Source organism: Prunus persica, chromosome G4 (genome assembly GCF_000346465.2).
Source record: "Prunus persica cultivar Lovell chromosome G4, Prunus_persica_NCBIv2, whole genome shotgun sequence".
NCBI classification, from domain to species: Eukaryota; Viridiplantae; Streptophyta; class Magnoliopsida; order Rosales; family Rosaceae; genus Prunus; species Prunus persica.
In genome coordinates this window covers 25,187,133-25,203,157 of record NC_034012.1, presented here as the reverse complement: position 1 = coordinate 25,203,157, position 16,025 = coordinate 25,187,133, and the positions used below count along the sequence as shown (strand labels likewise).

The window sequence follows — 16,025 nt, the reverse complement described above, 5'->3', positions numbered from 1 at the left end:
GTCTTCGGCTTGCTGTTAGTAAATCCTAGCTCGACAATAGCACTTTAGTGCCCTGGTGGAGCTCCAGCCGTACCCAATTCGATCAGCGTTAGAAAGAAAGAGAAGAAGAAGAAGAAGAAGAAGAGAAGAGAAGAGAAGAGAGTGATGCCGAAGAGAACAACACACACGTACTCGAGCGAGGACGCAGCTCCAGATGGACCTGACTCTGATCTCTTCGTCTACTACTGCAAGCACTGTGGATCTCACCTCCTCATAACTGGTTCTCTCTCTCTCTCTCTCTTGATTGTAGTTGGGTTATTGTTTGAGCAGAAATTAATATGTTTCAAAAATGAAATTGGTAAACAGAGCCGGTCCATTGATTTTGGAGGCCCTGTGCAAATATGGATGTCGAGGCCCTTTCTTGGTTTGAGATTGTGTTGTAATGGGTTGGGAATATGGGAGATATCGAAATAATTTTCAACTGACAACCTTATTTTTTTAATTTGTAAACTCGACAGCTCGTTTCTTTCTTTCTTAATCCTCTAGAGTGTGAAATAGGATCCGAAAACTCATACACCAGAGCCTACTATGCCTAAAATAAAACCATCCGGCGATTTTTTATTTGTTTTATTTTGTCCCATAAATATTGCCTGACGATTTTATTTATTTAACAAAATTAGGTGCGCAATGGGATGGGATGGGACATTGCCTAATCTAATGGATAGATAAAAGTTTGTAATACAAATACAACCGATAGCTTAAATCACAAGACAGGGGATTTCTCACATACACTACTAGGATTGAATTTTTTATTTTTTTTGTAAAGCCAATTTCTTTCATTAAGAAGTTTTAATTGCATTGAATTTATTCCCTATAATTTACAAACTGTTTCAATCCCAGGGCAGCCATTTGTAAATTTTGGTTAATTTCTTCACACAACACATGGATTTGACTTTACGCAACGGTATAGAAACAAAATATTCTGACACGGGAAGAACACCTTCGGAAGGAGCTTCCCAGAAATATTTCTTTAGTCCCCCTTCCAAATCACAGAGCTGATAAATTGATTTTCCAATTTCAATGGTTGGTGAATTCTCATGTGAATGAGAGAGGGAGAAAAGAACTGTGATTTTGGGGAAAGGGCTAAAGCTTGGGTTTTTACAATCCAAATTTTGATGGAAGAGGGTGGTGCTGAAGAGAAAGAACTGTGATTTCAATGGTTGTTAAAAGAGAGTTTGTTGAATAATATTTTTGGGCAAGCAGTTTATGTTATACTGAAATGTGTGTTGTATAAGATACCCAGTTGCAGAAAATGCCCAAAAGGAAGACTGACAAAGCTTATGTTTTGGACAAGAGCAAACATCTTGCAAGGCTTAACATTGCTGAGGCTGGAAAAGTTGTATTGAAAAGGTTCTTTTTCTTCTTCTAATGAAAGTATGATATCTTTAGTGTTATACAGTTTGTAAGAAGAAGAAAACAATTGGGTTTTTACTGATGTGTCTTGTATACTGGACTGGATGACACTCTCTGTTTAACAGTGGCTGATCACCTGCCTTCAGTTTCTTGTACCTCAGTTTGTCTGACAGTTTCTGAGAAACTATTTGTTTCTGCACCTTTTCATATGTATGTTCTTCCTTGAGATTGTCCTGTCAGTGCATTATGTTCTTCAATCAAGATAGAGTTTAATGATTTTTTTTCAAGTACAATTATTATGTGATAGTATCATCGTAGTTCATATTTTGAAATCTTGATCGTTATTAATCCAGGGGTGAGGGGAAAATGGAGAAGCAATTTCGTATGAACTGTGTGGGTTGTGGACTCTTTGTTTTCTATCGCTCAGAAGAAGATTTGGAAGGTGCTTCTTTCATTTATGTTGTTGATGGTGCTCTAAGCACGGTTGCTGCTGAAACCAACCCACAGGTATAAGGTAGTTTATAAAGGCTTTGTGTCATCATCTGTTGACTTGATTGTGAAAAAAACTGTCTCGTGTTCTCATATTTAGTTTGCATTCAGAAATTGGGTTCCTTCTTATAAATTAAGGGAAATAGGAGCTTATTTCTCATTGTTTCCATCTGTTGGGTTGTAAACATTTTGGGAAACTATTAAGAAAGTTTGTCTCTGCTTGAGCATGGCAGTTCAGACTACTGTATACTACAGTGTGATACAAATTTCCTAATTGAGTAGTCTAATATGTGATGTAGGATGCTCCTGTGCCACCCTGCATTTCAAACCTAGATGGGGGACTCGTTCAAGTGGCTATAGAAGTGGAAGACCGTGCACAACGGTCAGCAATCACAAGTAAAAGAAATTTTTAATGTATTTCTGTCATATTTTTAGCATGCAACTCGTTAGTTCGAATGGAAATCATAAGTCAATTCGTGCATATACTTCTTTTGATTTTTTTGGATTTCGTGTGTGCTGTGCACTAGTCCTTGCTGACTTTTAAGTTTGATATCTATATATATACCTCTACGAGGGCTGTGTTCGCTTCGCCAAAAAACTGTTTTTTTTTTACCAGAAATTTAAATGACCGATTATATTTTAAATTATTGGTTCCTTGACATAAATTTCATGTTCCCACTTTTTTCTCTTATGACAGGAGTGAATGCTGATGATGTTAGAGTTACTGTGGCTGCACCTGCAGCTCGGGGAGAAGCAAACAATGAACTCTTGGAGTTCATGGGCAAAGTATGATTCTGTTTCATCTTAGGCTGTTTAACCTAAGAAGCCAATCTTTTTGAACGTGTAAATCTAATACTTGCTTTTTACACAGGTGTTGGGTCTGAGACTAAGCCAGATGACTCTTCAGAGAGGGTGGAATAATAAATCGAAACTCCTTGTGGTGAGTTAAACAAGTTTTACTCTCTCTCTCTCTCTCTCTCTCTCTCTCTCTCTCTCTCTCTCTCATGGGTGTGAGTGTTGGTGGCAGCTTGGGTGTATCATATTCTGTTTCAAATGTGCCTATGTTAAGGAGAACATTATCATTTTCGTTATAAAAAAATTCAGAGCATTGTATACAATAATTTTGCTGCCATGTACTATTCCCCGATTTACTGTATTGTTGCACAAACATTTCTACTTTGGCAACATAGATAAAAACAAGACATGATATTTCTTCCTTATCTAATTTATTCGACTGCTTATAAAATAAGAGCAGCTACAATTCATTTAGGGAACCTCACTTGGGCGGCATCCTGATAGAAGCTATGTATGCAATAGACCCCTGAATTGTGTATGAGTTATGATAGAAACTGCTTAAGCTGATCTTGCTTGGCCTTCTTCATTATCATTTGGTGATTATTGCAGGTGGAGGATTTGTCTGCTAGGCAAGTATATGAGAAACTTCTAGAGGCTGTTCAACCTTGAGGTTGTACAATTTATATGTCAATTGTAATGAAAGATAAGATCCATTCAACTTGTACATTTACCCTGGACATCCTGGACTTCAAATTATTCTTCTGTCAACTAATGCATTGTTGCAATGTCAAAAATTCAATTGTACAACTTGAGTCTATTTGATGATAATTCCAGTTAATTATGTCTGTAGTCTTGCCTTTGCTATTAATCAAGAATTGGTCATTTGGAGTAGTTACTAGTTATGCGCATGTGAACTTTGTGAACGAGAATAGGAGTCGGGGAGAAATTAAGAAATTTTGCCCTCCAATTGTATCTCAATTTCTTGAAAATAAAACCACTTATGCTAGGATCCAGAGTTAGATTTTTGAGAAATCATTTTTAAGAACACATTATGCTTTTCGCAATGGCATACTAAACATGGAGTGGCATGTAAGAAGTCTATGATCAAATTTCGTTATCTTGTACTGAGTAACACCAATACCTATATAGCTAGCCTTTATTCTTAGCACAAGTTTGTTTTGCATAACCCACATGCAAGTTTACATAGAACTATGTTGAAGAAGCAAATGGGTTGAAGTGATCAACAGGTAAAAGTATAAGTGGGTGAGCCATGGGCAAAGACATGCCTGCGCCAACTTGCATATTAACCTTACCCTCATTTCCATCTTCAACTTTCCAATCAAAGCATTGAACCATGGCAGCAATTGAAGTATTCAACAAGATGGTTGCCAAATTCGAGCCAGGACACCTTCTCCTTCCCGATCCGAATGGAACGTATTGAAAATTCTGTCCTCTGGTCTCATTCTGATTCATTTCCCCATCTGCTTTCTCTTCAGGAGACAAAAACCTCTCTGGCCTAAAGTCATCTGGATTGTCCCATAACTCTGGATCTCTCATTATTGCATACTAGTTGATTGCTACTGCAGTCTTTTCTTGTATATCAAACTCTTCTATTTTACAAGCTTGGCGGCTCTCTCTCTTGTTGACAAAGGCACTGGTGGGTGTAATCTTAGTGTTTCTTTTATCACTGCCTGCAAGTAGGGTAGGTTTCCAACATCCGATTCCTCAACTAGTCTACTACCAACAACCGATTTTATCTCCACCCTGAGCTTGTTGAATATGTCGGGATGGTTGATGAGCCCATTGCATGGCCTCTGCTGTGGTAGCAGTACCTCCGATGAAAAGATCCTAACATAATGGTAAATTATGAATTGATCAGAAACAAGATGTGGTATGAAAATGGAAAGGATTGAAATCGCTTAAAAGCAAGAAAGCCTTCACATGAGTTCTGGAAATCTTGACCTCGGCTTTGTCATCTTGATAGGCCTTCAATAGTATATCCATCAAATCTTTATCTTCTCTATCCCAACCATTTCTCTCTGCTCTCTCTTCATGCTGCTTCAGCATCCACTCCAAAAGTTTATCATACCCCATGGTCACATCCACGAGCTGCTTCCCATAAAACCCAGAACCCAACCTCTTCAGTGGGCCCAACACATCCCCAAAACAAACCTTTGCAGCCAACTCATATGATTCTTTTACCAACTCCCTGATTTTTTCAGCTTCCTCACCATTCTCTGAACAGCTAGTGCTCATAGCCATCCTGCTATTAAACAGGCACTTGTGAAAAATAGAAATATTGGAGAAAATTTCAAAGTACATATCAAATTATTTTAGAGCATGCCTGCATATACTGTTGTTTGTAAGCCTCATCAGCTCAGCACCCACATCAACCATCTCTTTCCTCGTAGCACTCTCCAACATTTTCCTCAAAAACTTTGCACCTCTGCATGTCGAATGGCACGTGACCTTTCTATTTGCTTGGGTGAGAGCAGTTCTGTCATGCAAAGCTTCTTCATGAATCTCCAATAGTCACCATATGGGGTGGCAAAGAATCCCAAGTTTCCGGCAGCTCGTCAGCAAAAGTGAGATCGTGAGTTTTGAAGATTTCAGTAGCCACGGAGGCTGACGAAACGAAACCACTAGCATCCGAGAAGACTTTGTGGAATAACAGTAAGTGTAGTCATTTTAACCATGCAGATGCATTTCTTGTGAAAGACACTGGAAACCTGCCACAAAAACTGCAACAGGAAGAATTAAAGAACATGATCACAATGGGATAACAGATCTCCTCGCATGAGTCTGGATGGATGAGATCATGGGTTTGTTTTTGCTTAATTTTGGAGATTTTGTAATGTGGTTTGGAACAAAGAAAAAAAGAGAGTGATGTTAGATTAAGAATTTACTACAAAATGTTTTATTAGGTATATCAGTCGTATGGGGCATTTATATCAAATTCAGATATTATCCTTGGACCATTCATTCTTTTGAGAACCATAAAGATCAAATCCTTGAGCAAACAAAACAAACGTCCAAGCACCAACATAACAAAACTGAGAATATGAATTATGATAAACTGATGTCTTATCAAACCTACAAAGGACTGGCATATTATTCATTGGCATGGAGTGCGCTGCCCCATTGGCATTGCAAGCTCGAGGGCCTTTCAGCATAATGTCTGCAAGCGTTCTTTGCACTCTTACGAACCCCAACAGACAGTACGAGGAAAACTTTATTAATGAAGCAAAACTACTAGAAAGGGGCATAAACCAATTCTGATTACATTCATCGTCTAAGAAGGTGTCATGAATAATAATTCTACTGCACTGCGAACTTTAATTATACCAACATACATATATTCCTCATTCAAAAGGACACATCAAACTGTACCATCATTAAAACTCTCAGACAATAGACTGAATTCAAAAGCACTTGCTAATAACCAAAATAAAAGCTCAAGGCAAAAGAAATGCAGACTAATAATCAAAGAAGTTGCAAGCATGTAGCGCTATTTGATGCAATTTTACATCAAACTTGGCTTGCAGTAAGCGAAAAGTAGATTCAGCAACTCTGATTTTTCTCCACTTGTTCTCCAAGCTCTCTAATTTGTCTTGACCAAACCACCTCAAATCTAAACCACGACTTGTTAAATACTTATCAAAAGCTTCCATAACTAGATTATCGTCAAACAATACTTCCTTCTCCTGCAAAACATCATCATCCGTTGCCTTTTTCTCAGCATCCTCAACAACATCCGTTACCTTTTTCTGAGCATCATCAACAACATCCGTTGCCTTTTTCTGAGCATCAGCACCCTTTTCAACTATACCATCATTAATATCAGCATTAGTATTATTATTATTATTATTAGTGGTAGACCTAATACTCCCCCATGCTTGTTTTGATAGGTCAAACAATTTCTGCTCATGAGGCTTTGAGAAGACAGGATCCTCCCCATTTGGCCCGCGGTTGGCTTCGTTGTTACGATATTTCTTCTTCAATCGACACACTTTATCTGCTATTTGACCTGTTGACACGTCCGCTTCGATGTACTTGTTGATCCAATTGTAGAACTTTTTTCCATCAAATGTCGAGAACTTTTTTAGAAATGAGATTATACCTTTCACCATAACAAGCTCATCCCTTTCGCTCCATACTCTCGCATTACCAGCAGTAGACGAAGACGACCTCGACTTCTTCTTCTTCTTCATCATCATTTCCTTGTCCTTCTCCACAGCATCATCACCACCAGTTTGCAGATTTGTTTCATTTTCTGCCTTCTTCCTCTTCTTGTTGGAGGCATCACCGCCCTTTTCCTCTGGCTTCTCCCGGGGCCGTTTCTCATTTGCAACGGCGGTAGACGAAGGCGATTTGTTTTTGGATTTTGCCTCAACATTGGTAGTGGTGTTGGACTTGGTCTTGGTCTTGGTCTTTTTGGCAGAGTCGGCCTCTGAATCAGGCTCCGATTCGCATCTGTATTCGGTGTCGGATCCAACCAAGGTAGGCGACTCTTGTGAATCAGGTGCAAGTTGTTCATCCTCCAGTTCATCATCGTATGAATCAGATTGGTGGTCTTCATCAAAAGACGAAGAGGAAGAGTATGACTCATAGGATGATGAGGATGACTGACTGAAAGCCATGGACACAAACACTAGTGTTTGCTTACAGCTTCACAACCTCTTTACTTTACAGATTAAGTATTTATATAATTAGCCTTCTTTGAATACGGAGGAGGGAAATCAATCAAAAAGAAGGCGCCAAAATTTTGCGACCTTTGGCTTTCCATTCCTCTAATCAAATTAGATAAAGAATTAACCAAGATTCAAATAAAGTGAAATGCATTAAATTCCAAATTCCCTCCAAAGCTTTCCCTCCAGTTTTCCTAGAGCTTATTTTAGGGCGAGTGATTGATTTTTTTTGGAACTCGAGAGAATTATTCAACGGCTTTTTAATGTTGAACAGTCAAAATGTAAACTCAACCAAAAAATAATAATAACTATTTTATATATATATATATATATATTAAAAATAAAAAACCTGTTCCAACGAAAGTGCATCGGCACGTCTATGCCGGCGCAATTTCTTAATTAAATGTTGTTTTTAAATAGTATAGCCATCCGGCTGTGCTATTTATAAATACAAAAAGGACGCGCCCAGTGCATAGGTGTTATGTGTCAAAACAGTAAACTGAGTGGGCTATACTATTATTTAACAAAATTTTAAAAAGTAGTGTAGCCGAACAGCTATACTATATATACCCGGCCACCGCCCCCATGTGCCACGTGTCAAAAGAGTAGAGTGTGTCGCTATGCTATGTTCTAAAACAATTTAGAAAAACAACGAGTATAGTATTTTTTAAAACAATTAGGAAAAATTGTGTATTTTAAAATATATATTATTTTTTATTCAATAGCATGTGACAATTATTTGTATAATACGTGAATTTTGTGTATTTTATTGAAATTTTTGTAAAAAAATATGCGCATTAAACATAAGAAATACATGTGTACGTGTATAATTCATTATTAAATGTCAAAGTGCTAAAATCTTTATACGGTTAATAACTCTAGAAAAGTAAAAAATCAAAAAGGGACAACATATACTCAAGCAATGGATAGGGCTCTTGAGCTATGGCGAAATTTAATTAAGACACCCGAACCATTTCACAAAAGACTTAATAAATAGAAATTAATTATTTTATGGACTTTTTCTTTAAAAATTTTATATTAAATAATAATTAAAAATTAATTAGTAATTAAAGTAATTCAAAAAGGCTAAGGTGTTACTTAATTACATATATTAAATTAAAGAAGTAGGACAAAAAAATAAAAGTAAAGGAACTAATTTTATATTTTCAAAATTTAAAATATTAAGATTAAAAAACCTGTCCCAACAAAAGTTTATCAGCACAGGTCTATGCCCGCGAAATTTCTTGATTAGATGTTGTTTTTAAACAATATAGCCTCAAAGCTATACGTTTTATAAATAAATAAAAGACATGCCCATCGCCTAGGTGCCACGTGTCAAAACCGTAAAGCCGCACGGCTATAATATTTTATAAAAAATAATAATTAGAAAAACGATATAGCCGCACGGCTATACGAAAAAAAAACTTGTATAGCCGAGCGGCTATACTATATATAGACCCACCCAGCGACCATGCGCCACGTGTCAAAAGAGTAAAGCGTGCGGCTATACTATGTTTGCGACTATACTATTTTTTTAAAACAATTAGAAACAACTGAGTATAGCCGTGCGGCTATACCCATTTTTTTAATATATATTATTTTTATTCAATAATATGTGAAAATTATGCGTATTATACATGAATTTTGTCTGTCTTATTGAAATTTAAAAAAAAATACTTACATTAAACATGAGAAATACGTGTGTATGTGCATAATACATTATTAAATGTGAAAGTGCTAAAATCTTTATACGGTTAATAACTCTAGAAAAGTATAAAGTCAAAAAGTGACAGTAGATGAAATGACCCCCGAATTTTTCGAAACCCTAGGTGAACCCTTTGGAATTCCCGACATCATCCCGATGCCAGGCCCACTTACTAAAGACCGAGACTTCCTGCCGAAATTTCGACAGAGTCTCCCCCATAAATTGGACATTTCCCAAAATTACAACCTGCATAAAAATACATTTAATATCCACAACTGGCAGCATGCACAATATAATTTCATGCAATTTACACAAAAGGCCTTCGGCCTTCCAATAATTCTCAACTACTACCAAACCCACTAAACAAACAATTCAAATATAAATTATGACTAACATTTAGTCTGCGGCTGCACCTAATAACCTTAGGCTGCCTACGTACCCTCCTTGAGGGATCAAGCCACACGTAGTTCTTCCATAAATCCCAATACCACACTTAGGCGATACCTTATTTCATTTCTCTGTATCTCACATAATCTCCCCATACGTCGGTACAACCAACTCCATGTATGGGGCCTGTCAACACGCCGGATAACCTACGCCACGTGCGACCATACCATACTATCATAATATCTCCCCATACGCCGGTACAACCAACGCCACGTATGGGGTCTGTCTCAACGCCGGATAACTTACGCCACGCGAGACCTGCACATCATATCACATCTCCCCATACGCCGGTACAACCAACGCCACGTATGGGGTCTGTCGATAAGCCGGATAACCTACGCCACGTGCGACCTCAACACAATATACATAATCTCCCCATACGCCGGTACAACCAACGCCACGTATGGGGCCTGTCTCAAAGCCAGATAACCTACGCCACGTGAGACCTGAACATCATATCACATCTCCCCATACGCCGGTACAACCAACGCCACGTATGGGGCCTGTCCCAACGCCGGATAACCTACGTCACGTGGGACCTGATCATCATATCACAAATCTCCCCATACGCCGGTACAACCAATGCCACGTATGGGGCCTGTCCCAACGCCGAATAACCTATGCCACGTGGGACCTAATTTTCACTTGGTGGTACTTGTAGTGTAACCAAAATCCGGGGAGGTACCTAAGGTAGTGCGTATAGCACTCCAAACTGACATTCTAGACTCTTTTGTACCCTTATACAAACATATATAATTATATTAATTCTAATATTGTGTAACCCTGCACAATGGTCTAGCACCCGATAATCCCCCCTAGGAAGGTGAGATTACTCCGGGAGACTCACGGTCAACCAAGGGTCAAACGGACCTGCAGGGCCCACGACCTCCATATTCCGATCCAAAAGTCCCTATGGTTTTTACAAGGTATAGGACACTCGTCCTGCAAGTTTGGTTCAGATCGGAAGGTCGGATCGCTTACGATCGCACGATCTGACGGTTAATATAAAATATAAACTTTAACTTATTATTCGGAACATCCGGGGCTCCGATTCACAATCCGTGAATTCCTACACGATCCTAGAAATACCTAGATTAACATATATTAAATTTGGGACCATCCAACGGTCCCAACCTATCGAACCCGGATAACGCACAATATGCGATCGTCCGTTCGATAGTCAAACGACGTCCGAATTGAGATCCGCAAAATCCCACGCGCTCGTGACAACCTAAGGATCTCATCGAGACACATTGTCACTTTTTATACAGTGCCCACGCGCCGGCAGCGTGTGGGTGCCCAAAACGATAAAGCTTCGCTGGAAAATCTCAAAACCACGGCTCCAAACTCCTACCCTAGGTATAACACCCTATTTGGAGCCACTTTTGTTCTTGGACCTACCCCAAAAACTGACCGGAAGTGGCCGGAATCGCGATCCCAAAACAGGCCAAATTTCAATTCGAAAATCGAATTGGCTACGCTAAGAATCGATCCAATCCTACCCAACCATCAGCTAGAGCAGCTCGACAGGTTCAAAATCCATACCTGGCTCGACTGAAACGGTGGCCGGAGGAGGGAGATCGGCGGCTGTGAAGATTGGGCGACGTCGGCCGCTTCTTCTCCAAATTCCGGTGAAACCGCGGCGGCTGGAGGCGGGAGCTGGCTGGGGTTAGAAGAGGACAACGGCCCGGTCATTTTGGTACCGTCGTCATCGGTGGCTGGAGGAGAGCACGACTGGCCCAAACGTGGCCGGCTGTCATCGCGCGCGAGAGAGAGGAGAGATAGAGAGAGAGAGAGAGAGAGAGAGAGAGAGAGAGAGAGAGAGAGAGAGAGAGAGAGAGAGAGAGAGAAATCTGATTTTTTTTATAAAAATCCCATTTCGAAATAATTACGATTGTGCCACTGGATTTCTTTTGACCATATCTCTCTCGTTACAACTCCGATTCGAGCCCACTACGTGTCTATGAACTCGTCTCAGTACGACCTATCCAAAAATACTAGTCACTGCCCCAAACTCTTTTATGTTAAAAATATGACCAAAATACCCTTAAATAATTAAATAATTTAAATAAGGGTTAAATTTGGAGTCGGGGTGTTACAATAGATACTCGAGTAATGGATAGGGCCCTTGGGCTATGGCCAAATTTAATTAAGACACCCGAATGATTTCACAAAAGACTTAATAAATAGAAATTAATTATTTTGTGGACTTTTTTAAAAAAAATTTATATTAAATAATAATTAAAAAATAAGTAGTAATTAAAGTAATTCAAAAAGGCTAAGGTGTTACTTAATTACATATATTAAATTAAAGAAGGAGGACAAAAAACAAAAGTAAAGAAATTAATTTTATATTTTAAAATTTTAAAATATTAAAAATAAAAAACCTGTCCCGACGAAAGTTGTTGGCACAGGTCTATGCCGGCGAAACTTCTTGATAAAATGTTGTTTTTTAACAATATAGCCGCACGGCTAAAATATTTATAATATAAAAAAAGGATGTGCCCAGCACATAAGTGCCACTTGTCAAAACAGTAAAACTACCCGGCTATAATATTTTAAAAAAATAATAATTAGAAAAGGGGTATAGCCAAACAACGATACTATTACTTAACAAAATTTAAAAATTAAACAGGTTTTTTAATCTTAATATTTTAAATTTTGAAAATATAAAATTTTTTCCTTTACTTTTATTTTTTGTCCTACTTCTTTAATTTACTATATATAATTAAGTAACATCTTAGCCTTTTTGATTTACTTTAATTACTAATTTTTTAATTATTATTTAATATAAATTTTTTAACAAAAAAGTCCACAAAATAATTAATTTCTATTTATTAAGTCTTTTGTGAAATCGTTCGGGTGTCTTAATTAAATTTCGCCATAGCACAAGAGTCCTATCCATTACTATTAGGCCATTACTCGAGTATCTATGTCGCTTTTTGATTTTTTTTACTTTTCTAGAGTTATTAATCGTATAAAGATTTTAGCACTTTCACATTTAATAATGTATTATTATTAACGCAAGTATTTACAAAAATTTCAATAAGACACACAAAATTCACGTATTATACGCATAATTCTAACATATTCTTGAATAAAAATAATACATATTGAAAAAAAATGGTATAGCTGCACGACCATACTTAATTTTTTCTGATTGTTTTTAGTATAAGCGTGCAATTATACTCGTTTTTCCTAAATTTTTTTGAAGCATAGTATGGCCGCATGCTTTACTCTTTTGACACGTGGTGGATGGGCGATGGGCCGGTCTACACGTTATAGCCCAACTATACTAGTTTTTTTTCATTTTGTTAAGTAATAGTACAGTCATTCGACTCTACATTTTTTTAATTATTATTTTTTTAAGAATAGTATAGCCGCCGGCTTTACTATCTTCACATGTGGCACCCAAGCGCTCACCGCGTTTTTCTTTATTTACAAATAGTATAGCCGTACGGCTATACTGTTTAAAAACAACATTTTATCAAGAAATGTTGCCGGCATAGACCTGTGCCGACGAACTTTTGTTTGGACAGGTTTTTTATTTTTAATATTTTTAATTTTAAAAGTATAAAATTAGTTTCTTTACTTTTATTTTTTGTCCTACTTCTTTAATTTAATATATGTAATTAAGTAACATCTTAGCCTTTTTGAATTACTTTAATTACAAATTATTTTTTAATATAAAAATTTTAAAGAAAAAGTACACAAAATAATTAATTTCTATTTATTAAGTCTTTTGTGAAATCGTTCAGGTGTCTTAATTAAATTTAATTAAATTTCGCCATAGCCCAAGAGCCCTATTCATTACTATTACTGGAGTATCTATTGTCCCTTTTTTTTTTTTTTTCTAGAGTTATTAAGCTCGCGGCTAAACTATGTTTTAAAAAAAAATTAGAAAAATCGTGGCTATACTATTATTTTAAAAACAATTAGGAAAATAACTGAGTATAGCCGTGGGGCTATACCGTTTTTTAATTTTTTTTTATAAATATATATTTTTAATATATATTATTTTTATGGCCATGGAAATCAATTAAACTGTATTCCTAAACAAGCTCTTGGTCAACTAGGAAAACAAGCATCGGATCATCAAGGTGCCTTGAATATAAAACATCCAAGACCTTTAGAATCACATATACCTATCTGCATAGCCTTTGACCAAAAAAAAACCTATCTGCATAGCCACATAAAGCTTCCGTCAAGATTTGAACACATAATGGACATGACTTTTCTTTGAAAAAAATGCTTATATGTCATTACCATATGTAGTCCACTTCTTTTAGAGATTACAAGATCTCCCTTTCCAAAATAACTCTTTCGTGAGTAAGTATTTAGTATAGTTATTGAAGCTAGCTTGTCTACACTTGATACCAACTGAAAATCACTTGTTTAAACAAAATTAACCACTGAATCAAATAATAAGAAAACTGCACTTTAACTTAAACTCAATCAAGTTTTTAAATAATAAAAATGTAAGCTACCAAAATGAATACTAGATTCTGAAATAGACTCCCACTAGTCCTCCCTATCAAAACTGGACACCAATCCCACTAGTAAAGTCAAATTTCTGCTTGCCCAGAGAATGTCATCCACATAATGTATGAGAAAAATAAAACTTCTCCCACTGACTTTAATATATATACATTCATCCACAGGGCTTTCACTCAAACCATGATACCTCACCACTTCATTGAATTTCAAATACCATTGTCTAGAAGCTTGTTTCAATCCATAAATGGATTTCCTTAATTTGCAAACTTGATCTTCTCTCCCTTCTTGAATGAAACCCTCAAGCTACTGCATGTAGATATCTTCATAGAGGTCTCCATGAAGAGATCTTCATTCAAGAACGCAGTCTTTACATCCATTTGAGGGAGGTAGAGATTGAAATGAGCTACCAAAGCCATCATGACTCTAAACGAGTCCTTTGTAAAGACTGGAGAAAATGTCTCATTGTAATCAACTCATGCCTGCTGTGTGAATCCTTTTGCAACCAACCTAGCTTTGTATCTGTCAATGAGACCCTTGGAATCCCTTTTAGTTTTGTAAATCCATTTGCACCTTATACTTGAGGCAGTTGAACCAATTCCCATACTTTATTTTTCTCCATTGGATTTAACTCAGATTTCATTGCCTGCAACCATTGCTCATTTGCTGAACTTGTCAAAGCTTGTTTAAGGGTGATATGATCTTCCAGGCATGGATCATTTTGCTTAGATTCTTGAAGATAAACATAGTCGCTTGACAAGGCTGATCTTCTGGCTCTTTTTGATCTTCTCACTTCCTGCTTTTCTTGTAAATTATCTTGGTTTTGTGGTTGTGCATCTATATGGATTTTTGGTTGGTTAATATTCATCTCAACTGGTGCATTGACATCAACTTGGTGCATTTGAGGCACTATTTCTTCATTTTGCAAAACAGTATTTGATAGAACTATTTAGTTCTCTTCTTCAATTTCATTAGAATGCATGGTATTGCTCTCTGTCTATTCATCAAAATCCAGTGTCCTATCTTGAATGGTTTCACCTTTTTCTTCTATAAAAACTGCTCTCCCAGTTTCAACAAATCTAGTTGTATTATTTGGACAATAGAATCGATATCCTTTCGTCCTCTCTGGATATACCATGAAAAAATAACTAGTTGTTCTAGCATCTAGTTTCTTTTCCAAAGGGTTATATAACTGGGCTTCAACTTTACATCCCCAGACTCTTATATGGTTCATACTCGATTTTCTTTTGTTCCATAGCTCAAAATGTATTTGATTCACACTCTTAGTTGGTACTCTATTAGGAATATAATTAGTCGTTTTCAAGGCTTCTCCCCAAAGAAAAATAGGAAGATTTGTACTGGCAATCATGGATCTCATCATATGTTTAAGGGTTCTGTTTCTTCTCTCAAAGACTCCATTTTGTTGTGGAGTTCCAGGGTTTGTATATTGAGCCACAATGCCTTCTTATTGAAGAAATCTTGCAAATGGTCCAGGATTTCTTCTAGCTTAATCAAATCTACCATAAAACTCTCCCCCTCTATCCGATCTAACTACTTTGATTTTTCTGCTATCAAATACACATATCCAAAACGTGATAAGTCATATGTAAAAGTGATAAAATACTTGAAACCATCATGAGTTTGTGTTGGAAAAGGACCACAAATATCAATATGAATGAGTTCTAACAGATTGGTACTTTTAATTGCCCCTTTCTTTCTTGCATTTGTGAGTTTTCCTTTTACACAATTGATGCAAATTTCATCCAATTCATCCAAGTCAAATGGTGGCAACACATGTTCTTTGCAGAGAGTTCTGATTCTATCTTTAGAAATGTGACAAAGTCTCTTATGCCATAAGTTAGGTGATTCATTTTTGCTTTGTGTTTTGCTGGTGCTTGCAACATTCATAATATGCTCAAATCCTTTGATATTTAAAGAAAACATGCCATTCACAAGAGTTCCATTACCAACTGAAATTTTATTCTTCAAAATAGGAAATCCAACATTATCGACTA

At 36.9% G+C, this 16,025-nt stretch overlaps 2 protein-coding genes and 1 pseudogene across 4 annotated transcripts; 1 reads left to right on the top strand and 2 right to left on the bottom strand.

Moving 5' to 3' along the window:
* LOC18780855 (UPF0235 protein At5g63440) lies at positions 36-3,525 on the top strand. 3 transcript variants are annotated; one of them, XM_007211911.2, is made up of 7 exons: positions 36-259; positions 1,275-1,389; positions 1,746-1,899; positions 2,181-2,277; positions 2,579-2,667; positions 2,753-2,821; positions 3,286-3,525. In XM_007211911.2, exons 1-7 carry the CDS (start codon positions 145-147, stop codon positions 3,343-3,345), a joined length of 699 nt encoding a protein of 232 aa, XP_007211973.1. In that variant the 5' UTR covers positions 36-144; the 3' UTR covers positions 3,346-3,525. The 3 variants fall into 3 exon arrangements, with proteins under 3 accessions (XP_007211973.1, XP_007211972.1, XP_020418618.1); XM_007211910.2 differs by having other exon boundaries at positions 141-259; positions 1,283-1,389; XM_020563029.1 differs by having other exon boundaries at positions 167-259; positions 880-1,389.
* Positions 3,826-5,849, bottom strand: LOC18780900 (annotated as a pseudogene).
* LOC18780263 (probable transcription factor At1g11510) lies at positions 5,891-7,330 on the bottom strand. Its single transcript, XM_007214107.2, has one exon. The coding sequence runs from the start codon at positions 7,314-7,316 to the stop codon at positions 6,153-6,155; it is 1,164 nt and encodes a 387-aa protein (XP_007214169.1). The 5' UTR covers positions 7,317-7,330; the 3' UTR covers positions 5,891-6,152.